Source organism: Podarcis bocagei, assembly GCF_964188305.1.
Source record: "Podarcis bocagei genome assembly, chromosome: 6".
Classification (NCBI taxonomy): domain Eukaryota; kingdom Metazoa; phylum Chordata; class Lepidosauria; order Squamata; family Lacertidae; genus Podarcis; species Podarcis bocagei.
In genome coordinates this window covers 80445220-80471438 of record NC_138130.1, presented here as the reverse complement: position 1 = coordinate 80471438, position 26219 = coordinate 80445220, and the positions used below count along the sequence as shown (strand labels likewise).

Sequence of the window (26219 nt, the reverse complement as noted above, 5' to 3'; positions counted from 1 at the left end):
GAACATTTTAGTGATTTGTAGTGATACTAAGGTTTCCGTGCATTAAAATTTTAAAGATTCAGTACAGCCAAATGTCTGACATGCCCAATCATTAACAGGATGCATGCTTTGAATTTAATGAACACACTGCACAAGCCTTATAATCAGATGCTTTCATCAGTGCTCTCCCAAAACCTAAGCATAGGCCCGTGCATGTGTGTATGTGCATATGTGATGTTTATGCAGCACAAACGCGATGAAATCCCCAGCACTTAAAAGCCCCTGTGCCTTTTTTGCTCCACTCTATGGTGTTAGCAATTCTCATCAGCTCTCGTAGGAAAAAAACAGAAGCCCGAGGGCCTGCAATCAGGTCTTGGCAGGTAAAAGCCTGTCAGTTTGTCTTTGACCGGAGTTGCTGCGAGGGCATATTATCCAGCTTACATCATATACTTGAAGGGTATTGGAACGCCTTGCTTTTGCTTCATTTTGTTTCTTTTTTTTGGTAAGGCGTTTTACTGGTAATGCAGATCTGCTCCCTCTGGGAATAATTATATCTGTTTGACTGGAGAAAACGTCAGCGTTAGGGGCTGGAGGAGGCAAGGCACTGCCACATCCGTTGCGCTGTGGGGAAAAGGGCGGTTAAGTGAGGAGGAGGGGAAACAGGGCCAGAAAGCAAAGAGGGGCAATTTTGGACAGGCGTTCTCATCCACGAGGGCATTCGCATGCCATCCTCCCTCTTTTCCTTACACCCAAAAGATAAATTCCCCTAGAGCAGGGGTCACCAACCTAAGGCGCATGGGCCAGAAGCAGCCTGCGGAGGTCGTTTGACCAGCCCACAAACCACCCCTGAACCAAGCCGCCCACTCGCAACTGCTCTAAACTAGCACAGCACAGGGACTCCCTTCTGCAGCACCAGAAATTGCGTCTGCAGAGGCGGAAATCACATCTGTGCAGATGCCAGAAATCACGGGCGCAATCTGGCCCAGGCAAGATAAACCTTGCTGACCCCTGCCCTAGAGTGTGTCCCAGGCCAATCTGTGATCTGCTGGGCAGTTGCAGCTGGCAGAGTTGCTTATCTGGCTTCTTGACATGGAGGTCACTGTGGTGTCAGGGGCAGGTCAACAATAATTCACACGGCTAGCTTTCTATACACAGGCATTTGTTTATTTTAACTTTTCAAAATGCAATCCTCACCTGCAGCTTGGAGTAGAACAGCAAGTGTGTATAGATCCCCTTTGACCTTCCAGATACTACTGAACAAGAACACCCATCAACTCCAGGAAATAGCCAACGGCCAGGGATGATAGGTGCTGTAGTTGGGCAACAGCTGGAGGGCCAGCCTGCCTTGTGGGCTGCATTCAGATGAGTTGGAGGTGTGGGGCTGGGGCTGACTGAAGGATGAAACTCCTTAGTGCACCTTAATGAGTAAAGTCAATTAGGTGCCTCAGCTGCGATACAAAATTGATACAATGGGGCAACAGCTGGATAAGCAGCAATTAAACTAGTGTAGGGGAAAGAATTCAAGTAAGTAGCCAGTCACTCCAGAAGCAAATTCCTTTGGGGACTGAAGAATAGCAAGCTGCTGGGGAAGGTGTCGTGATAACTCCATAAGGCTGTTCTATATTAGCCCTTTAATAGCTCCAGTCGAGGAGCACTGGTTTTCATGGTACTTGATTGAAGAGGTTGCAAGTAGGACAGCAATAAAATATATAAATATAATTGAGAAATAAAGTAAGTATTGTTTCTTTCCGGGGGGGGGGGGTCAGAAAGAATTGCCACCTAGCTAATGCTATCCTAGCTTTCTTTAATATATTCTCTTTAAAACCTGTGTGACTAACTCAGTTTAGTGCGTGAGAATAGCTCTTTGGTTTGCATGATTTAAAATCTGTGCTCAGACTGGTATTCAATCCATTTGTAGTGAAATCCTGTGCATGTTGACTCAGCAGTATGTTCCACTGTGGACAAAGGGGTTTGCTATGAGTAAGACTTCCCTTGCTTTCACCTGAAGAGAATCCAAAGTCCTGCTTTGTCTTTTTTTCAGAAGCCAGTTTTTAATAAACTTTATGAAACAGCTTTTAAAGAGGAATTATGGATTGGTTTGTCGTACTACAGGCAAACACTGGTTGCCACAAATGAGTTGTACAAATGGAGAAATTATGGAGCTGCTGTTTGGCTCATGCAACAGGGCTTCCCCCTCCTCTTCCCTTCAGCTTCCCACACACCCTCAAAATCTGCTCCGGGGTTCTGGGGAGCCCATTGCGCAAGTAGAACCTCATGCTATAGGAATCCTAAATTATTTATTAATTTCTAAGGGGTCAAAAACAAGCTGCTAAGTGGTACTCAATGCAATGCATTAACTTACTACGGTAATGTATTGATAGAATCCATTGTACCACATTGCACAGTGCTTGAGTTTTCCATGTATGTTACATCATTCAGCCATGTAACATCTCCACGCATTTGCCCCTCTTTTCTCTTCCTTCTCTGCGCATATGGTAAGAGAGCATCTGAGTTTGTTCTCTGCTTTTAAAGAATTTCCACTTAGTGTTGCATTTGAACCAGGCATCTTGGTTTAAAGCAAACCTTCGGTAGTTTGGGACGCGGGTGGCACTGTGGTCTAAACCACTGAGCCTCTTGGGCTTGCCAATCAGAAGGTTGGTGGTTCGAATCCCCGCGATGGGGTGAGCTCCCATTGCTCTGTCCCAGCTCCTGCCAACCTAGCAGTTCGAAAGCACACCCAAAAGTGCAAGTAGCTAAATAGGTACCGCTCCGGCAGGAAGGTAAAGGGCGTTTCTGTGTGCTACTCTGTTTTGCCAGAAGCGGCTTAGTCGTGCTGGCTACATGACCCAGAAAAACTGTGGACAAACACTGGCTCCCTTGGCCTGTAAAGCGAGATGAGTGCCGCAACCCCAGAGTCGTTAGCGACTGGACTTAACTGTCAGGGGTCCTTTACCTTTACCTTTTCGGTAGTTTAGTACGCCAGCTTTGTAACCCCTCGTTTGGGTATATTACGAAACGCAGGAGAGGTTGCTTTGGCAGATTTGCAAGTAATGCTAATCTGAGAATCCTTAAAAGTGAAACTAAATTTGGCAGAAATCTCACCCCGGGCCCCCGGCCCAGCTACTAGGCCAAAGGAAAGGGGGGAGGAAATGTGTGAGTCTGGCAATTTGCTTGGGTTTGCTGAGACTCATCCATGTAGCACCAAACCATGGTTTATTGTTTTACATGCCCTTTATGCAATGCTTTTTCCAGGAAGGCTTGCCAGGCGATAACATTCCTCTCCTCTGAGGCCTTTGACTAATTAGATAATCTATGGCCTTTTAAAGGGGGGGTATTGCTTCTGTTTGTTACTATGTTGTACATTTTTGTGTGTGTTTTTTTAATATATATTGTAAACGGTCCTGTGATCCTCAGATGAAGGATGGTGTAGAAATTTAATAAATAATAAACATTGTTACTTGCAGGCATAGCCACTGTGCCTCCTAATATGGGTTTGGAATACTACTGATTTCTTAACCATAGTTAAGAAATTGAGTGAGCTGCAGTTGCTTTTCAGCCAGTGTTTGCACATGCACTTCGGCTATTATCTGCAGTATTCAGACACACAGCCTTGCTTGCTGCTGTAGACAAAGGAGTGACGTGGACAAAAGGAGCCATTATACCTACCATGTCTGCCCATTTTGGTGCAGTTCTCTGGGTTATAAACAGGCCATCCCATTTCTGTGAATGCATTTCATGCATTTTTTTATTATTATTATTATTTTATTTTATTTTGCCATAAAGCTATGCAAACAGATAAAGGTGGGTGTTTTTTTTAAAAAAAGCACCCATTTTCTCTCAAAAATATAATGCTGTTTACCCACTAGTTTCAGGAGGAATAGCAATTAGTCTGTCAGGAATCTGAACGGAAATAGCAGAGGGTCTTTCCCCTTTACTTAGATAGTTCAAACTGGGGACTTAAGTTAACTGTACGGTGTCTGAAATACCGCAAGATCTCTCAACCGCTCCAGGTTTCACATGGGAAGTTTGACTCTTGTGACCCATATTCAGAGTTTACATGTAGGGAACAGGCTAGCTCCAGGCTGGAATGATTGCTTTGAAGATACAAAGCCTTCAAAAGTGGAGTATATAATGGAAAAACACATTCATTCTTAACAATAGCAGTATTATTAGGCAGTGCTGTAACGTGTTTCCTGTTATTGAATCTTAACGTCTTTGCCCTGAAATGCCTTAACAAATAGCTTTTAAAACAATTAAAAACATAGAAGCAACTTTCGGCTTGACAGAAGTGGTGACTATTTGTTTCACCGTGCAATCCTCCATGCTTCAGCGACTTCATAGACCAATAATTTAGACGTGGTAGATCTGAACTTCCTGTACATATATGGGAATTAAACAGTGTTCGGAACTGCTATACCGTTTTTTCGTACCTTGTTTTCCAGTTGCTCATATCATGCACAGATAAATGCTGATTAGATTGTTCATAGAGTCGCCAGATGCCACGATTCAGTATTTTTTAATTAGGTTGTGAAATCAGTATCATGGTATTTTTAAGCTTCTGTAAAGTTACAAGAAGGGATAAGTTTATCAGTTTAGTAGCATTCATTTAGATTGTAGGGCTAATGTCTATAAAGAGTGTGTTTAAATTAAGTATGTTTACAAATACTTTTCTTTATTTGTTTCCTATTTGTTATATCTGCTATTCAGGAACTTCAGGTAAGATAATGCTATTTGAACTCACATGTGCTAGTAGATGTAATGCCTTGTTTGTATCTTGTGATATATTCTGCTTTTTCAGCGTGTGTGTGTGTGTGTGTGTGTGTGTGTGTGTGTTATGTGTTTAACGAAGGTTCCACTTCTTGCTATGCTTTAGAAATGTTTTATAGTTCTAAAGAACGAGGAACTGATTCAAGTGTTAAGTTTACTATAAAATCTCAAGGTGGGGTTCACAGATCTCGCTCACAGTGAGAGCCATGAAATAAAAAAATCATTGGTGAAAGCCCATAATATTGCATTATAAGAAAATTTATTATTTTATTCAATTTATATTCTGCCTTGCCTCCCATAGAAGCCTAGGGTGAATGGGAGTCACCTGTTCATCTGCTTTTCCCATTCTTTGCAATCTTTGAACCTTGACTAGGTTCTAAGTGACATATCATTGTGGCTAGGTTTTTAAATTTTTTAAAAAACATACTGTATATATGGATATATGTACAAGTATTTATTCCAGCTATTTGTGCAAAAAAAAAAAGAGTTCAAATTATATATAGAATCATAAAATTGCATAGCTTGATTCTTGCTGAATAAAACTGAAGTCTTTAATGGTAATGCTCAAGAGATCCTGCCAGTTTAAATTTCTGTGCCAATTCCAGACATTTAACAGGAATAGGGAAAGGCTGCAATTCCACTTTGCACACAGAAGGTTCCCAGGTCCAGTCCCCAAAATTTCCAGGTAGTGATGAGAGCGTCCCCCTCACTTACACACGTTTAACATGTGCACGTTCAGCTTTACACACATGGCAAATGTAAAAAATAATAAGTAGAAAGGGGGTGAGCGTCCAGGGCAAATAACTTTGGCAATCCCACCTAACGGGTTTTGACCATATGTGATTTTGGTGTTAGGTGCAATCTCTGGAACGCAACCCCCCAGATAAGTTGTGGGCTTCCTGCATTCCATTACTCCAATGTTAAAATGCTCAAATAAGTAAAAGGTTTACATTTAAGCAAATGCAATAATGACAACTGTCAGTTTTTTATGGTAAAATCCAGATTTTTCCTTTCCAAACATGCCTGAGGAATTGGAGTTTGTGGCGAAAGTCATAGTTAGATCCTCTTACCAGCCCCTATCTTTACTGAAACATTAAAATTTGGGTTTCTACATTTGTTTCAGTGCTACCTGCCAATATCTTAAATGTTGCTTTATTAGTAAGCATATGACTGGCAAAAATGTCCCACAAATACTCAGGCTTCATTTCCAGAATCAGACATGTCTCAGTGGCTGAGGCTGCAATCCTAAGCATGCTTATTAAAGAGTAAGTTCAACTGAACATAGGGGAACTGACTTCTGAGTAAACAAGTATAGGATTGTGCTGTAAAACCTAAACTAGGAATAAAACAGAGCATGTCTTTGTTTTCCTTTTTTTTAAAAAAATGTCAAAAATAAAATGGTTTTAATTTTTTTAAAAAAAATTGTACCTATGAAATTAATGTTTAATCTGTAAAGCAAAAGTGGGATTAAAACCGAAGGCTCTGCTGATTTGACACCTTGCATTGTGCATGCTAAACTGAAAGTGTTAGCTCTGCCTTCACTCTGCACTTGAGTATTGTGTTCATGTGTGTCGTACAGAAAACCTGGAATATTTTGCCTGAGGTTTGCTATTGTGCTCTTTTCATAAACACATAATGCATAAAATAGCAATCGATGAAAACAATTTTGCTGCTGTTCCAACCGTTTGCGATAATTTCAGTGGATAGAAATGCTGTCCAGCGGATGGTGCCGTTTACTTTTAAATGGGGGTGTAGCTACCCCATGGTCCTCAAAGTGCACCTCCCCATTGAAGATCACAAGTTGACATGCAGGCGACTTTTTGGGTGTTGAAGAAGGAATCTGTTGACCACAATGTTGTCAGCTCCCTTTAGGAATTGCTGTAGCTTCATCTTTCTGGATCATTCATATTTATGGATTATTATTATTATTATTATTATTATTATTATTATTCATATATTGCTAATTTATATGAAAAATAATTTTGCAGCTAAAAGTCTAACTTTCTTTAAATCCTTACTGACCTTATGAAATGTTGCTAAATAAAGCTTGGGGGGGGTGGAGAATTGTTGTGGCAGAGAAAACAAACCAATGCTGTGATTGCAGGGTGAAAGCATGGACAATTTCAACTGGGGAGTACGCAGGCGTTCTCTTGATAGTCTGGACAAGTGTGATATGCAGCTTCTGGAAGAAAGCCAGCTTTCAGGAAGTACACCCAGCCTAAACAAAATAAACCATGAAGATTCGGATGAGTCATCGGAGGAGGAAGACCTAACAACAAGTCAAATTCTAGAACAGTCGCAACTAGTAAGTAGTTAAATTATAGGTTGCTCGAAGATTATATATATATATATATATATATATAATGTATGAAAAGAAATCCATGATTCTTACACTTAAACTGATTGCTAGCAACACAGAAAGGGTTAGACCCTACATAGGTAAGTACGTTCTTCTTAATTTTCTTCTCATAGTTGGCAAACATAAAAAGATTCGGGCAGCAATTCAGGAGTAAGCTCCGCTGGATCCAGTTGAGCCTACTTCTCAGTAGACATATATAGGATTGCACTGTTAGAGGCAAGTTCTGCGTACAGAAAATATCAAATAGGATAAGTGGGTCTTTATTCCATTTGTTACTATATGTCACATTCAATTAAATGGCCCCCTTGAACTCTCCCCCCCCCCATTTGATAATGTAACTTCTGTTTTCCGTAAAACATCAAAAAGGAAGGAAAGCAACCTTCCTGGAATAGGCTTTTTAAAACAGATTTTAATATACACAGAAAGCTTAATGGAATTAATATAATCACAAGCTTAAACTGTATAGTGATTACTAGTGGAGAATATTACATTATTTTCAGTATTATTATTTAGAGGCTCTTCATAGAAAAATGGTGTCATTTGCTGGGCAACAATCCACACCAATTTGCTTTGCGCACACTCCACTGAAAATGAGCAATGCAAGGGTTTGTGAAGCTCCCATTTCATTTCAGTGTCGCTTCCTCAGGAGGAATTCCATCCTGCCTTTAGCCTTAGCCTTGTTCCTTCTTTTAACAGATCATGACACTTTCCCCTTCTGAGGACACAAACCACATTGACTCTCTTTCCACACCATGTGAAGCATCTTCAACAGCTCCGCCTCCTTTCAGTTCAAGAACGTCCAGTTTTAATGCTTCTTTGCCTGAAATGAATAATCTCCAGGTGTCTGAAGGCTCAAAGGTGAATGAATTTTATCTAAGCAATTTTATTAAATAGAGGGGGAGCGGTGGTTCGGGATATGGTGTTTGTCGGTTCAAATATCCAATTCTATTGCTTTACATTAGATTGTACACTTTGATTCGGCATGTCCAGCTATAATTAGTGTCAGTTAAAATGTACGAGTTTCTCAGCCTTCAGAATTGCCAGCATCACCCTTCCACCAACTTTATACAGCAGTACCAAAAAAATAAAAATAAAAAATAGTCCTGTGGGTGGAAGCATGAATTCCATTCTCCCCCCTCCCTGCAAAAAATGTGGGCGCTGTATTGTGCAGCTGCCTGCCTTGGGCTCCATTCTTGCCTGTTTGGTCTACTTTCAGAATGCTGATTACAGTAATGCACTGAGTTTGGTAAATAAAAGAATGTAAATGCTGCTCTGTGTAGCTGCCTGAAACGAAGCATGCCGGGGACACAGTTATCAAAGGTTGGTAAAAGTTTAATAGAAATACCATGTATTTGTTTCTGTAGCTTACTTTTTTGGGAAATGCTTCTATTTGAGAAATATTGACAGAGCTGGTAAGTCAAACTAGAGGCAGGCAGACCCCTGCCGCGTTAAATAAGTGCTTTGTATGGGACATTTTGACCGCTGCGCCAGTGAAGTGTCAACACTATTGCTTTATGCTGCAGGCATGTTATGATGCCGCAGGGTTAGGGGGAAAAAGCAGGAACAAAAAATGGGTCGCTCTATGGGAGAAAGCACTTGTCGCTGCACATGAAGTGTAACCTATCAGTAATGGCAGTAGAAATCATCTCAGAGAAGTAGGTAGTTAGGTTTTGCCACTTTCCGCTAAGTTTCATTTTCACTGTATGCAAAAAGCATTTCACTCTTTAAGTTTTGTGTTGCATCGGGGTTGTTCAGACAGGATCCAACGGCCATGTGGTGAGTTCCATATGTATATGTATAGTGGAGTTTCTGGAATCTGAAACTCAAAGGAAACTTGGGGTGTGGTTGGGGAGCAGAACCCAATGAACCTCTGTGGAAACTGGCCACATCCATGCCATACGTTTGAAGCACATGGTCATCGTCCCCTGAGAATCCTGGGAACTATACCCACCCCCTACACAGAGCTGCAGTTCAGAGCACTGTTAACAAACTACAGTTCCCATGAGTCTTTGCGGGAAGCCATGTGCTTTAAATGGGACCTGCATCTAGGAAGTGCTGGACTCTGTAGTGGTCTCTAGTACAGAGGGGGAGTGCAGGGAACCCACAGTCCTCACACTCCATCAACATACTCACCCAAGGAACCAGGAAACCACATGACTTCCACCCTGGCCCAGGTCCCTATCCTGTTGTCTCTCCCTCTCTCACACGCACACACATCCCCATGAGCAAAGGCAGCAATGGACCAGGCTAGAAGTCCAGATCTGGTGGCAAAGCACCTGACTTACCTTAGTCTCCCTTCCTGTAGTTTTACTCAAGACTTGGGGAAACATGTGCCCTGGTTTGGGACCCAATTGATAACTATCTAGCTGCCACTATGCAACCCTTGCTAGGGCCAGGCTTAGGATTCTCCTTAGAGAGCCGATTCCTGGGCCCAGTAATGTTGCTGATAACAATCAGGAAGTGGCCATAAAGAGGAATTGATAAATGGTCCTGCTGACCCAAAACTTCCTGTAGATATTAATGAACATCAAAAATTCAGATATCTACCTTAGATTTTCAGTTCATTCCTCGGGAGTTACCATGATACCAGATGCAAATAAAGGCTAGTGTTCTTGAGAATGCAAACAAAGTGTGTGTCCTCCTGAAGGTCCAGCCAACTGCTATGCAGATTGACCCTAAACCACACCAACAGGGATCAATAATTCTGTAGTCTTAGAGACCACAAAAAGAACCACCCATAATAAACCTACATTGGTCTCTAAATTAGAGTATTCTTAGCTTAATCTTCTGATCCATTTATTCACTTCTCTGGGTGGGTAGGATATTTTTACCTGCGATCTGTTCTCAAACTCTTTCTGAATACTATATGAGGAGGAAATATAATCTGAACAGGGTCTCTGGAGTAGCAAAGAACTAAGTAACAAAACCCTCATCTTGTGCACAAGGTGTATAAAACAAGCAAATGGAACTTCTCTTAAGCTTTCAGCAGAAAGTGATGAGATATATTTTACTGCATGTACCTGTTGTAATACATTTGGTATTTCCTGTACTTTTTGTTTTGGTAGGTTCTGATAATGGTAGTTCTTTGTTGTTTATGGTGTGTTTTACTGCAGATAGCTTGTTTAAAATTTTATTATAGTTTTTAAATTATTGTTACCCATTATTGGATCATGAAAGTGATGAAGGGCAGGATAACAATAAATAGTAACCAATTCAATCCCCCCCAGACTGAAGGTGCCCAAGAAGAGGAAGATACCTCTGTACAGGAAGATGATCTTTCCGGCTCTACAAATGAACTCCCTGCAGCTTTTGAATACAGCGACAGCTTTAGCCTAGATATGACAGAGACTGAAGAAAAAGGTGACCGGTTGATGGATCAATATGCACTTACCAGGTATGTATGTATTTTTTTATTTTAACTTTTTATATCCTGCTTTTTTAAAAAATAAAATGAAGTGGTTAAATAAAAATAATAATAAATTCCATAAAACACAGTGAGGCAGTTCAGTTGACTAAAATCAGTTTCTTAACAATAGAACCAAGAGCTGCAAGATAAAACAATTATTGTTAAATATATGGAGTCAGTGCTTTAACCTATAAAGGTATGCCTACTATGTGACATTGAACAGGAAATTCTCAGCACAGAATACATGTAGTTACATGGCAGTCCTGAATTTGAGGATAGGGTCAAATCAGGTCATCAGATCCTTTACACTCTGTCCTCATTAATAGGGCGTAGGCATGGGCACAAAATGGCATGTAGCCTCACTTAACTGTTCTTTTTACTTATTTACTTTTGAGTTTCTTATTTGGAACTACAACAACAGTAGCGTAGCCTCGCTATCGGCTCTTAACCTAGAATTTGTGGTTTTGTTTCAGTTTTGGAGAAGGCGACAGGAATGTCTCGCCTCCTCCGTCTCCCTTCTTTTCTGCTATCCTGGCTGCATTTCAACCAGCTGCATGTGATGATGCAGAAGAAGCTTGGCGTAGCCATATGAACCAGCTCATGTGTGACTCGGATGGCTCCTGTGCAGTATATACATTTCATGTGTTCTCCTCCCTGTTTAAGGTAAAGAAAAAGTGTTCTAGAATCCCACATGACTGACATTTTGCTGAAACCCACAATATGTTTCTTAGACTTTGCAGGTGTTGATCAATCCAGACCCTGATTATTTTCCACAGCCCATCAACATTTATTGGGGGGCAGGAGGTTTTAATTTTCCAGATCTTGCTGTGTGCCATCAAGCAAAAGTATAATGAGTGTTATTTATTATTGCAGTGGGTTTGATGGTAGGTAGACATTGGTCCAAAGAGGCACACTTGGTAAGGTCAAAGAGGGAAGGTGGCCCATTATGCTGGGTTGCTGGTACTTTGTTTTGGATTAAGGAAGATTAAAATCGCCCTCCCTGAGTTATCTCTTCCCCTCTTAACCCTCAATATGTGCCCTTCTTTCTTTACTGAGCCACCAAGGTACTTGTCCCAAGGAATCTATGCCTGGATGTTTCTGGTGTAGGGTTGTAGATATAAGTGCAACTTTGCCATTGCACTCACAGATTCCAGTGTAGGGTTTTTTTAATTGCTTTGTTAAGTAGGAGAGGCATTAGAAAGGTTTAGTGATAAGGCAATCACTTTTTCCTTTTAGCTCTTCTGCTGTGTGATGTAAGCTGCTTTCTGGGTGGTACTGGCACGCCATGATGCTACTGCTTTAATACCCATGTTCCCACAACAGTTTTCAAGATAAGAGTGAGGATGTTATCAAATGTTTCCAGTTTCTCAGACGCTCTAAATAAAACCATAGAATGTTTTGGTTCCTACATGGCTTGAGCAGTCCTTAAAAGTAACTCTGTAGTTTACAGCAGAAAACTGTTTAGAAACCATTTAGAAAGCTATTTACAGAAATCTCTCTATCAGCTAGGGAAGCAGGAAGAGAGTCTTGGTGTGCAATAGTTTCCAGATGCAGTTCAGTATGTTGGAACACTCTCAAGCGGCCCAGGCACCCTTGCCAAGCAGTTCTGGCCAGAGGGGAAAACAAACACAAAGAAGCCTCTCTCATGATTTCCCCTCCTGTAAACCTGGCATCAGAACACTCATTACATTGTTTGATAGACCACTTGACATTGAGTATTAACAAAACAATGCCCAGAATGGGCAGAGAAGTCTCATTTTGGTTGTTACTAGTGACAAAACAGAATGAGCCAATGCTGTACACAGGTTCGGTCTAACAAGAAGGGAGTGAAGGGGGATTACAAAACAAGAAAGCAAGAAAGCAGGTCAGAGAGCTACAGATTGTGTGTGTGTGTGTGTGTGTGTGTGTGTGTGTGTGTGTGTTTCCCCCTCTGCAGTATACATGAAGAATGAATGCAGTAGTTGTGTATACCAAATTAAAATGTACATTAAGTTCTATCATTAAGTTCAGTAGAAAATGTGTTATGCATACTTTTGCCTTATAGAATATTCAGAAAAGATTCTGCTTTCTAACTTGCGATGCTGCCAGCTACCTTGGTGACAATTTGCGAGGAATAGGCTCGAAGTTTGTGAGCTCATCACAGATGCTGACATCATGTTCAGAATGTCCTACCCTTTTTGTAGATGCTGAAACAGTGAGTATTTTTTGCATGACTAACCACGTTGAAGTGCCATTCATAAAACTACCAGAGTAGTGAAGACTCGGAAGCTGATTGTATCTTTTCTTGATAGACCTGTCTGGAAACAAGTATTGAGACATAATAGGAGACATTAGGTATTTGTTACATTCTAACCAACTGCTGCAGCTCTTCTTCATCACGCTGGGCGGTTATAGATTAGGAGAGTCTGTAAATAGACAGTGCTAATAACTGAGTTATGAGTGCAGAATTCTTTCATTAACCAAAATTAAACCAAAGCAGGTTTCTATACCTCATAATTTTGAAGACAGGCTTGAAAGCATTTGGGCAACATTTAGTAAAATGTCGAAAGCTGGTGTTTGGTAACTGTTTATGAAAGGGTTGCCATTGCTGTAAATAGCTATTTATGCCTCTCCATGATCAGCAGAAGCACAATTCTTCAAAATAAGCAAATACATTAAAATATATTTACGGTAATTTGAATAATTTGTACACTAAATTATGCTTTCCTTGCCTCCATTGTTGGTTTATCCAAGCAATTATGCCTTTTTATGATAGCATAATATGATCTCTAATGTATAATAATACAGTAGCTTCAGCAATCATCTCCCACAAGTTCAGTCATGAAGGTGTACAACCCAGGCCTTGCAAATGTCTAGCAACTATCCAGGGACTGCCATGTGGGATCTTCCCCATTGATTTTGGTATATAGCAAAACAGTTATACTGATCTCACTGAATGAAGTAATGTTGACTATAGGATCGTTATTTTAATGTTTCTAGCTTCTCTCTTGTGGACTTCTTGAGAAATTAAAGTTCAGTGTCTTAGAACTACAAGAATATTTGGACACATATAACAACAGGAAAGAGGCAACACTTTCGGTAAGCATCATTTTTGGGTGTAATGGCTTTATCTATTTCTGTATTCCTTAATGCAAAAAGTTACTAATTCATTTCAAATCTGCAAGAGGCTCATTCAGTGACTTTACCTTTAGAGAAAAATACTGGATTATTTACAGTACTACATCTCTATATCTTCTATTTCTCTTTTTAGACTATATATCTGATTGGACAAAACTCAAAATAAATCTGGCCTGCAATTCTAAACACATTTACTAGGGAACAGGCGTCGTTGAACTTGCATCTGAGTAAATGTGCTTGAATCTGAAATGGTCATTAGATACATTTTAATCTGTTTTCATTCAAGACTTCAGTATTGGCCTTATCTGTGAAGGGGATACAGTATCTGTGTCTATGTAAATCTGCCGCCATTGTGGGACTGGAACAGCACCTGGTGGTAGGGCTGGACGATGGAGATGAGTTCACACCAGAAAAATGCAGGCTTCAAGCCAACAAGCTAATATAAGCATAGGCACCTTCTTCCCAAGGGAAGAGGGGTGGAAGGACACACATAGAGAAGCAGAGTGACTTAGTTCTAGAAACATACTGTTTTAACACCCTACCCACATCCAGTGAGCGCCATGACATCTCCTTAACACAGACAGACAACAATGAAAGGAGGAACTCTTTTTAACTTTAATAAAGAAAGAAGACAGAGGACTGTGAATAGGGCTAACAAGCACACAAAAAGTCAGATGCAGACAAGGGGAAACAAGTCTGTAAGAAGGAGAAAGCTTCTGAGAATCAACCACATCTGCAAAGGTAAAATAAAAACTGAGGGCTCATGGGAGAACCCCAAGCCTGAACTTGTTGTCTGAGCAGCGATTTTTCCCTTCAACCACCAGGTGGAGCGCCAATCCACAATGATGGCAGATTACATGCACCCAAGATATTTCTCAATATGGGACAAGTAGGAAATGCAGGAAATGTTTATTGTATTCATTATAAAAGGTGTAGCACTGTATCTAAATGTACCCTAATACACAAACATATTCACTGGCCATCGGGTTATTATTTATTACATTTATATCCCACCTTTAAGGGACGTGGGTGGCGCTCTGGTCTAAACCACAGAGCCTAGGGCTTGCTGATCAGAAGGTGGGTGGTTCGAATCCCCGCAACAGGGTGAGCTCCTGTTGCTTAGTCCCAGCTCCTGCCAACCTAGCAGTTTGAAAGTACGTCAAAGTGCAAGTAGATAAATAGGTACCGCTCCGGTGGGAAGGTAAATGGCGTTTCCGTGCGCTGCTCTGGTTCGCCAGAAGCGGCTTAGTCATGCTGACCACGTGACCTGGAATCTGTGGACAAACGCCGGCTCCCTCGGCCTGTAAAGTGAGATGAGTGCCGCAACCCCAGAGTCATTGTGACTGGACTTAACGGTCAGGGGTCCCTTTACCTTATCCCACCTTTATCTTCCAAGGACCTCAAGGTTCTCCTCCTCCCTGTTTCATCCTCACAACAACCCGGTGAGGTAGGTTCGGCTAAGGGATGGTAACTGGCCCAAGGTCACCCAAGTGAGCTTCGTGGCTGAGTGGGGATTTGAACCCTGATCTCCCAGGTCCTAGTCCAGCACTCAAACCATTACACCACACTGGCTTCAAATAACTTTATACGTCTGTTTTTCTTTCCAAATTACAGTGGCTGGCAAACTGCAAGGCAACATTCGCTGGGGGCTCAAGAGATGGTGTTATCACCTGTCAGCCAGGAGACTCGGAGGAGAAGGTAATCAAGGATTTGATCTGTTATGTTGTTTCTGCAGTAAGTTACAATTCCATATTACATCTTGACCACGGTAAAAGCTTTTGTACCTTCTATGTTTGTTTCAGACCATAGGCGCAATCTAATATATTGCAGCCATAGAACATAATATAAGTAGGTACTATATATATTCCTGTCCTACTCCAGCATATCCAACAGAGCATTCTTGAGATGTTTGTGCTGCATAGGTCTTGTGAGGCTCTGGATAAAGGTACTACTCCCTTACTCCTTCATGCTCATACCCCCCAACCAGAATCCAAAGGTTCTTATCTTTCATGGGGAAACTCAACACCATCATCCCTAGTTCATTTCCAGTTTCACCGCCAAGTTTCCAGGGAAGCACAAAAAAAAGAGAGAGCATGGGAAGGATTGCCTAAGAACTCTCTAAATTTTTCTTTTACCAATTCTGGATGGCCAGGAATTAATATGGAAGCAAATTGGCACATATGTACTAACCAGCTAGCCATGTGCTTTTCCTCTAATACTCCTTCCATCTTAATAGCTGTTGTGCTAGCCTGCAACTTTAAGGAAATATCCAAATATGAAGGAGTGGTGGCAGAAGTTAGGCCTCACCTCTGGGACCCATCACCCACCCACCCCACCCCATGGAGAATTTCTAATCCTAATGCTTCTAGGGTCCTTAACATCAGCTCTCTTCCACAGCAAACTTATCCGCATGTCATCTGAACCCAATATCATGGTGAAGTATCCTTAACTATGATCCGCATCCAAGAACAAAGCACAACTCCATGTTCAGATGACATGCTTAGCTTAAACCTTAGCTTGGCTGCCATGCCTTATGCTGAGCTAAAAAGGATGTAAACTGCTCTGTGGGAACCAACACATTCACATGGTACCAGTAATCCTTAGTCTAGTGTACTGTACTATTCAAACCAGGCCAGGTTTTCATTTCTGGGGGCAAGGCAGGTGATGGGGTCCTGTCAGTCTGGGAGCCTCTTCTTCTTAAGCTCTCGGTATGTGAAGAAACGCTTTTCACTTGCCCAGCTAAAGTTTGTTTTACTGTATCACATATTCTATGATTAAACTGATACTGAAAACAACCCTGGCACAAAGTAAACCCTGGTGTTCATGTAGCAGTTCTGGACAGTTTGTGTGAATCTAGTACAGACTAGTGTAGTGGCTGGCAAGATATTTCCAGTCAAGTGATTTATTTTTAATTGACCTTTGTAAAGTGAAGCTATTATTTTAGGCTACTAGAGAACACTTTGTATCATTCAAATTTTTCTGTTCAGCCCAAGGAAAGCAATTCATTTCTGTACATCTTTGTACAGTGATTTGCCATCCATGCTTGGTCAAACGTTTTCCAGACCACCATGGCTTATTTTAAGACAGGAAGGAAACTGGAGCACCTGAAGACACCATGTTGCCTTTCTTTCTTTTTTAATGGCATTTACTGTGCGTGGGGGCAAAGCCAAACAGCTCCCCCCCCCCCCCCCCAGAATAGCCTGGGGCTGCATCCCACAGTAGTGCCTTTGAAAGGATAGAAGCAGGCAGAAATATAAACAACTATAGCACCATGTGTGGCCAACAATAATTAAGAAAAGTGACAGGGTCTGGATACCTCCTTGTATGCCCTGCGGAGGACCTTAAGGTCCATAAATAACAACAATTTGGAGGTCCCAAGTCTCAAGGAGGTTAGATTGGTTTCAACTAGGGCCAGGGCCTTTTCAGCACTGGCCCCGGCTTGGTGGAACGCTCTGTCACAAGAGACTAGGGCCCTGCGGGATTTGACATCTTTCCGCAGGGCCTGCAAGACGAAGCTGTTCTGCCTGGCCTTCGGCTTAGATTCACTCTGACCCCTTATATGCGATTGGGTATATAAATTTTCTCTTGGCTTTTTTGCTGGCCCATGTAGGACCAGCATGGATAGCTGGCTCGGGTGAATATCTGATGTTTCCTCCCTTTATAGTCTTGATTTACGGGCTACTACTAAAATGAAGCTGCATTTTAAGCTGTATTTGAAGCCGTATTTAAATTAACTGTTTGTTGTTGCTGCTGTGTTTTTCTATTACATTTTATTGTAATTTGGTGTTAGCCGCCCTGAACCCGACCCTGGCCGGGGAAGGCAGCTGTAAATAATTATTTTATTTTATTTTATTTTATTAAAAAGTGCCTGAGGAAATGTCTATCTGAAAGATGACCATTGTCTCCCCGCTTCCTACTCCATAATGATTTGAGTTGTTTGTTGGTTTTGGCAATGTTGTACCTCATAACTTATTAATTTTACTGTTCTTGGTTTCTTTGCACTTCTAAAAAATCTTTTTCATTTTACTCATTTATCTTGCTTGCTTGTGTCACCTGTTGTTCTTTCTTTGTACGCTGGTTCTGCTCCCCTTTGGGTTTGGTGATATGCAGGAACAAGGGAAAGTTAGTATGAGAAGTTTTAAAGGTCATTGTCCCAAACCTTAGGATTTTCATTCTGCATTTTGATTCTGTACTGTGCTTCCAAATGCTTATTCAGCAATATTGATAGCTAGGTTCACTTTTGAATAAGTGAAAATTATTGAGGTGACTATGTTGAGTCTACAAAGGAGGATAATAATGAATTAAAACTGATATTTCTGTGTTACAACAATGCTTAGGGGGAAATCAGCTGATTACAGCATTATCTTGATTTAGCTAAATGCTAAGTCTTCTTTAAATGCTTTGAGGACTTTTTTTTATAAATAGCAGCAGCCCCAATCCAAAGTTCCTCCCATTTCATGAACCTGTGGGTATTTACCTGCCAAACAGATGGTTGGTTTAGCTGCCTTGATCATCAGATACTGTGTTTGTGGGACCTGGATTCATACACCTCCATACAAGATATTGGTTCTGTTTAAGGTGATCTTGCAAGCATTTGTTTGATAGTGCACCAACACATTTTCACCCACATGGAGCAATCTTTGGCAGTAATGGAAACAAATTGAAGAAGGATATTCATGTGTGGAAGCTTCCTTACACAGGTCACTCTTGCTAGACGAGAGTACATGGCTGCCTATCAGCATTTATACAAACCTATCTGTCTAAAAACATTTTATACCATCCTTCATTAAAAATTCCAGGGTGGCTTACAATATATAAATACCAGCACAATAACAGCTCATTGCAGTTCAATGAATACAGAAGGTGCTACATTATTTTCATGCCAGATTTTTCCAGTATATGTTCTTTAAAACAAAATTATATAAACTACAATCTTGTATCCAGTTTTGTGAGAGTAAGCCCCATTGAGCTCAATGGAACATACTCCTGAGTAGGCATGTATAGAATTGCACTGTTAGCGATCTATTACTTTGTCCTGGAATGGCTTAAGCCTTTTACATTCTTTGCCATTGAACATGGCTGGTTGAAACAAATCAGTATTCCTGTGGAGACATTCAACCCACCCCATATTCCTGGCTTAAAACTGAACATTTCCCTACTTTTTCCTATGCCAAATGGCAATAGGTTTACATTCTTATGGTAATCTGAAGGGAAAATAAATTCAGTAGTTAATAATTGTATTATTCAGATAATATACTATATTCAGATAGTATCCCAGGGTATGAAAAATGTTGAGATGTATGCCCAAAATGCAAACATGCTTTGGCAAACAGCTGCCAGTGCAATTCTACAGTTGTTAATAGCTTGTCTCATCTCTTTGTTTGACTTCATATTTACTAGCATGGTGCTGGACTGTATCAGCTGCATGGCATTTGACACTATGAACCTCCATGTGCAACTGCTAGCGCAACCAACTTCCTGTGCAAATAACCTTACACGCTTTTATAATCAGCCGCCACAAAATAATTAAGACTGCAGTTATTTTGTGTTCATGCCCGTTTCAATGGAACTCTGCATATTAAAAGTGTGCATTCTTACTCCATGGGGGCAGCTTGTAACTCTAAATCCTGGTCAGCAACGAGATTGGATACAGAGCCAGTCTATCACTGAACTATAATGGATGCCTCAGGTGCAAAGAATTCTATAGGTGAATTTTAAGAGCACTGAACTGTTTCATTTCTAAGGTGTAATAACTTATTTTTAGAGTAATCCAGACTGGCTTTCAGAAAAAGTTATGCTCAAACTTAGATAATTACAGTGACTGCATTAGAACTGTGATTATTCAAAATTTTGTTTAAACAGCTGTTGCCGTGCATGTTGTGCAGTTGATACATTCTGAATCACTTAGCAAGTAAAGAGAAGTGCTAATACTGCTGGCAGACTAGGAAGCCTGTGCTTTTCCAGTTGCATGCATTACACTGACACTATACTTTCTTTCCTTTCCTTTTTCCTGTGCCATGCTTGCTGTGTAGCAAATGGAATCTCTTGCAGTAAGTTAAAAGTTTTCATATTCTTTGTCCATTAAAATATGGACTAATGCACTCTCCTATTTCCCTGTTTTAACTCTTAGCACGTTTCCCCCTTTTTCTTTTTGTTCTTATTAATTCCGTTTATTATTACAAGAAATGTTTGTACTATGTTTTATTTCAGTTTCCTGGGCAGTTCGAATATAGTTTACCGTATTTATAAATTCTCGCTTTGTCACATGCAATTTGAAATTGTTATATAAATTATATTTGGACAATAATCAAAGCCCTCACTTGTTTAACGTGTGAAGGAAGAGAACAGAAGTAATGGCTCTACTAAAACAAGTAATTTCTGTACTGCCTTTCTCCAAAATGAGAGAGTTTTTCATTCGAGGCTAAACTGAAAATTTCATTATGTAATACAGAATAAAGGAATCTAATCAATTTTAGAGTATGATACCCCTGGAATATGATAAATCCATTCTCCCCACATGTACAACTGAGGGAATCCCTTTTCTCATCTCAGGGATTCCTCAGTTTAGTGGAGCCAATTTCTCTCCTCCTTCCTTGTCCCTCATCAGCCTTTAGCTGCGAGCTCATACACTGCAGTGAACCAGCAATTACCTGGTGTTAAAGGACTATACATGACTCCTATATGAAGCTCCAACTTGCCTTTTCCTTCCTAAGGCCAGATGCACATGCACCAGTTACAAATTCGATACATGGATATGAGATCTAAATATGAGGATTTCTACTGCTTTCAAGTGACCACACAGAATGGATTGTGTCTGTGTCCACCTCCCCTTTCTCTCTGCATAACAAGGCACTGTCATGGCACAGAACTATTGTGGTTCAATACTATGGTCATAAGCACCCATTCACGGAAGTCGTATATTTTTAAGGTTTTCAATTTAGCCAACCATTGTGTGTCTAAACTAAGCTACAAATGCAGTTTGAAAGAAATTGCAATTTCACTTTTGAAGAAGTGGGAAACTCCTGCATCAACCCAATAAAGCACATTTATTTTTATTTCCTTGACTAATACAACAAACTTTAATGAGCCAAGTCCATAACATTTCTTTTATGAAAAAATGTACAGTAGATTGTATAAATGCAGGCAGGCATTCTAATTAAGCAACTACCAGCTAAGACCTCAAAAGTGCAGTGTTTATATAATGGTATTTAAACAAAAGTTGTGTTTGGATGTTACAGTAGACGATTATTGATTGCGATGGCAGCAGGCCACAGTGAGCTTCAGGCTTCTACACTCCCCTCCAGTATGGCTATGAGGAGATAAAAACCTCTTACTTTCAGTTTTGATTAACCTGTTTAGCATTACATCTGCATTGTAAACTTTATAACCATAGAAGCCAGCTTTATAATGCATGTTTTAAAGTTGGCTTAAAATTGGCTTGTTTCAAATGAATCATACTTAAGATAACTGCAGTCTATCGTCTTCAAGTGTAACAGTAAGTTATATTTAATTTAAAAAACAACCCAGAACCAAAAGCCATGCCAGAGGGAGACCAAGGACATGAACTGAAACTTCACTGTTTGCTCCCATAACAAGAAACCATGGTTTATTGTACAATTGAATACAGTTATTGTGATCATTTGGAACAAGCACTTGGTGCCACCATCAGATTAAAACGGTGATGCACATTATAATGAGGTAAAAAATGCCACTGAAGTTCACTTTGGTGATGTAGAGATGGCACATGATTCCCATATTCTCCATATATTCCCTATTTACAGCAGTATTTGGTCTTATTTCAGCCTTGTTTTGTAATCCCTGATTCGCAGTTTATTGCTTATGGAAAAATAATGTCCAACCTGTTGCTTCTTAATAACTTATCCCTTTTACAATTTTATTTCTTTAGCAATTGGAACTGTGCCAGAGATTATATAAGCTGCACTTCCAGTTGTTGTTGCTTTTTCAGTCGTACTGTAAACTCATTGGACAAGTGCACGAAGTTAGTACAATGCCAGAGGTATGTTGCTACAATCAAGCCTTTTGCTGAAATAATTGCTATGCGTTCCTGTGTGGTGTTTATTTCGTACAGCAATCTAATGTATCTTAAATGAGGACTGCTTGTTCAAGATCATGAATGATAACTATAGAGAGGTGTAGCGCATTCTATTAGTTTAGAGAAAATGTGGATGGATTTCAAACTGGGTACTTATTTTCTTACATTTATAAGCTGCTCTTCCTGTGTGGAGTTCAAATACATGGTTCTCCCCAACTCCCTTTTATCCTCAAAATTCTGGGTAGGTGGGTTGGCATGAGAGATAGTGGATATCCGAAGATCACCACTGAGCTTCACAACTCAGATATAAAGTTCAGTAATGTTTTTATACATTCACTCTTCTAGCAGTATTTCAGTATACATTCACAAATGGAGTTCCATATGCATCTTGCACATGTGTATTTAAATTTTATTCAAACACCCAGTTGCAAGAAATGAAGCTATCACTTTGTCCTTGAATGGTGCAGATTTTATATTTTTGATGCCCAATAGAGAAAACTTGTACATTGATGAATGTAATTCTCTTTTCCTTAACAGCTACTGAATATGTCACGAGAGCTGAGTGAGTTAAAGAAGAACCTTAAGGAAGCTAGTGCTGCCATTGCAATGGAACCTCTGATTATAGAATGTGGTACCTCTGAACCCATGTTCACCTCTACAGAAGTAGCCATTCAGTCCATGCTGGAGTGTCTGAAAAACAATGAGCTTGGAAAAGCTCTACACCAAATAAGGGAATGCAGGTAACTTGATCAAGTGGCTGATCATGACATCTTATTTTTCCTTTCTTCCTCTCAGAAGACTACAGCTGTGTAACTTTACACACACATCTTCATTTACGCTAACAAGTGTATTCAGATTCAGTCAGAAGGTATTTGTAATCATTTTAAGGCACAATTTACTAAACACTTTTATTGTGCAAGCCTCATTTAAATGAAAACGTTGTGAAGCAGTGCATCATACATTAATTTCTGTGTGTCTTTTATGGGAGAAGTTCCTTATACTTGGTTCCCTCTTTTAAACCATTGCACAAAGCAGTGATTGTCAAGCTGTGATGGGAAGTGCATGCAGCTCCCATGAATGGTTTCTTCCACATGCATAGTTTGGGCCAGAGATGTACCAATCCTTATAGTTGATCATTTAGTCAAATCTTTACCCAGGCCAGAACTTTTTTTTTTTAATTGTAAAATGTTGTTTTAGTTCATCAAATCCCCATAGTAATGTGTTACAGAAACACCTTGCTACCTCCTCTGTTTCCCATCTAGAGGTGCCTCTCTGTAGTTTGGCATGGTAGAGAAGCATGGGCATCCACCTTCATTCCTGAAGGAAATACTTATACCGAATTTTTCCCCCTACTAATATTGAATCCCATGTGTCTATATTGTTATCTCATGCAGTTCCCCGCAAGGTTTATTTTTCAGTGGCATGGAATTTGTATATGAGTTGCCCAAAATATGCATATGTAGCTGCAGAGGAATTGGGAAGGGATTTAACTTGTACAAAAGAGGGAATCTAGTTCAGAGAGATCCTTAAATTAACTCTGGCTTTTTTATACTCATTTCCTGCAGGAGTTTATGGCCCAATGACATTTTTGGAAGCAGTTCTGATGATGAGGTCCAGACCCTACTGAATATTTACTTCCGGCACCAAACACTGGGGCAGTCTGGCACTTACGCTCTAGTGGGCTCCAATCAAAGCCTGACAGAAATCTGTACTAAACTGATGGAGCTGAACATAGAGATCCGGGACATGATCCGCAGGGCTCAAAGCTACCGAGTCATCAATACTTTTCTTCCAGACTCCAGTGTTTCCGGCACAAGTCTCTGACAAAAGTCTTGTGCCCCCCTTTTCATTCAAGCTGGGATTGCTTCCATGCTGGGCTGAGGTGGTTCAATGCCTTCTCAGCCTTAGAAAGACTTGGTCAAGTTGTAGTCAGTCTTGTTACCTTTACAACATTTTCCAAGAGGAGCTGGGCAGTGTTTTCAACGTGTAGCAATACTGCAAGGACAAAGGTAGCATAGAAGCCTTTGTTTTGAGCTGCACAAACAAAATGCATTTCACTGGACAACCGCAGTTCACTACTGAAGAAGTGACTTCCATACATACCAAAGACTACTACACTGAACAAGACTTCCTTTCTAGAAATTTATTTTTAGGTTGGCAAAAGTGCAATCTTTCCTTCACTTGAGGATGGTTTTGTTTTTTAATCTTGTACATTTTTTTCCTTTTGACCAAGTTTAAAAAATGGGCAGAATGAAGCTAGCGACAGGACACTGCGAGACTGTCTTTTTGAAAGCTGAGAGCCTGTGTGTATGAAAGAGGTTGTAAAGGACTACAGTTTTAAATGTACACTGTAACTTAGATATGATTACTGTATCTTTTGGGGGAAAACCAAGCTGCTATGAAGTACATTTCCTGATGTTGCTAGGCTACTGTCTTGGAAGGTACTAGATCCTGTTGTAAAAGGTCTGTTATTAAGGCCAAAGTACCTATGAATGGACAAGGAAGATTTTTTTAAAAAAAGATTTTGGCTGCTTTTTACTAGAGGGTTGCTTTTATGAATATATTTATATTACATAAGGATGGTTGGTCTGGTATACCTTGCTATTTTGTAGGAAAACATCACATTGCTGATTTTAATTCTTTTGACCTGTCCCGCATGGATATTTTAATTTAACATACATTGTTTTAACAGTTAAGAAATGGAAAGTGAATTTTGAGTTGTACTTAAGAATATTTTTTTTGGTAATATGTAAGTTTTTCTTGCACTTAACTGCTGTAATGTGTTAAATGGGTGCATGCAAATCTTTTTGCACATTTAAGACACTTTTATTGCAGCATAGTCTCACTTATTCACTCTGTAAATACACTTAAAGGTTTTTGTGAAGTACCTTTTGGTTGATATTTTGATCAGAATAGGATCACCTAACTAAAATATCAAGGTCATTATAATATATATACATATGCATATATACAAACATGCCTCTGTGTGTACTGATTAATATGGAATGAGAGTATGATACGGTACAAAGGCTATTGCTTTCAATTGGTTTTGAACTAACATGCAGCCTTCACAACACTCAAATAGCTGCTTTCTAAATAACCATAAGGGAGACAAATGTAATCTCTCATTTGACCAGAAGCAGCTTTGAAAAATAGGCTGTTTATTCTGAAGTTTGCTTCAAATGCATAGCCCTAGCTGAATGAAAAATGGTGTATATTTCTCCGCTCTTAAGGGGGTTAGCCCTTCAAACAAAATTGGAGTAAGGTACTCACATTTAAATTGTAAAGGGAAAGTGGAGATTGCAAGAATGAGTTCATACACTATTTTATGCAAACTTACAGAAGAAGTACACTTAATCATTATGACTAAGCAAAGATGCTGGAAGTGTACCCTTTGAAGTGAAAATGTAATTCTTGCTCCTCAAGCAGCTCTGGAAAATAAGTCCTAGTTTTAACTCTACCTGGAAAGTGATCCAGCTATAGTTCTGAGTGCATAAGAAAGTAAAGCAGGGTTTTACACATTTCCCCATTAAGTGCTTGCAACTTACCGTATTTTTCGCCCTATAGGACACACCGACCCAAAGGGCGCACCGTTTTTTTTGGGGGAAATAAAGAAACCCCCCAGCCGCGGGAACTCCTGCAGGCTCCCCAGGCTTACGGATAGCTTCCTGAAGCACGGGGCGCTCTGCTTCAGTGCGCCCCGCGCTCCGGGCAAGCAGGCTGCTATCCGCAGCCTAGGGAGCCCTGCGGGAACTTCCGCAGGGCTTCCTAGGCTGCGGATAGCTTCCTGAAGCCTGGAGAGAGAGGGGGGTCGGTGCGCACCGACCCCTCTCGCTCTCCAAGCTTCAGCGAAAGCCTGCATTCGCCCCATAGGACGCACACACATTTCCCCTTCATTTTTGGAGGGGAAAAAGTGCATCCTATAGGGCGAGAAATACGGTAGATTTTATATGCACTATGTTGCTGCTCCAATACTGTTGAAACAAAGGGTAGTTTTATGCTTAGCAGCCAATAGCATACCTCCATAATCCTTAAGTATGGAGAATATTTCTGCCTTTTGCTGGATTTCACTGGTTCTTAGTGGTATCCTGTCCTGGCATCTGTGACAAGCCTGTTCTCAACTTTGTGCCTGCCTGTTGCAGTCCTCTTAAATAGCAAGGAAGACGTGCTTTCTTACATGGCATGACTTGAATGCTGTCTCTACAAAGACACCCTTGCCACCATTCTGTTTGGAAGAATGCTCTGTAAATAAGAAAATGCTTGTGAATGTCAGAAAACCAAGCTATTTGAGACACTAGAACTAAAGCTGATTACCTTCTCAAACTGGCCTAATCTCCCCTACTGATAGGTATCTTGTCTTACACCTTGCTCACTGTCCTCGACCAAATTTATACAGAGAATGTTTGTGTGTACAGGTATCTATACTAATGTCAAGCTATGCTGCTTCTAATAGTGCCACTACAGACCAACCCATATTTCCTTTTTAACAGTTGCTACCAGTGCTATTTACTTATTCTTGGCACTCTGAGCACACTGGA

General features: G+C 40.4%; 1 protein-coding gene across 8 annotated transcripts in view; it reads left to right on the top strand.

The window, feature by feature from the left end:
- FRY (FRY microtubule binding protein) overlaps positions 1-24656 on the top strand; it is a 189903-nt gene extending 165247 nt beyond the window's left edge. For 6 of the 8 annotated variants that reach the window (XM_081197846.1, XM_081197845.1, XM_081197840.1 and 3 more), the window contains 11 exons: positions 6851-7051; positions 7802-7963; positions 10333-10499; positions 10985-11174; positions 12556-12705; positions 13491-13589; positions 15243-15326; positions 19661-19678; positions 21535-21645; positions 22219-22421; positions 23247-24656. In XM_081197846.1, the coding sequence (XP_081053972.1) occupies positions 6851-7051; positions 7802-7963; positions 10333-10499; positions 10985-11174; positions 12556-12705; positions 13491-13589; positions 15243-15326; positions 19661-19678; positions 21535-21645; positions 22219-22421; positions 23247-23505 (1644 nt within the window). In that variant the 3' untranslated portion in view covers positions 23506-24656. The remainder of the gene's footprint in view (positions 1-6850; positions 7052-7801; positions 7964-10332; positions 10500-10984; positions 11175-12555; positions 12706-13490; positions 13590-15242; positions 15327-19660; positions 19679-21534; positions 21646-22218; positions 22422-23246) is intronic. The other 2 variants (XM_081197841.1, XM_081197844.1) reach the window with 1 other exon arrangement.
- Positions 24657-26219: the final 1563 nt, after the last annotated feature.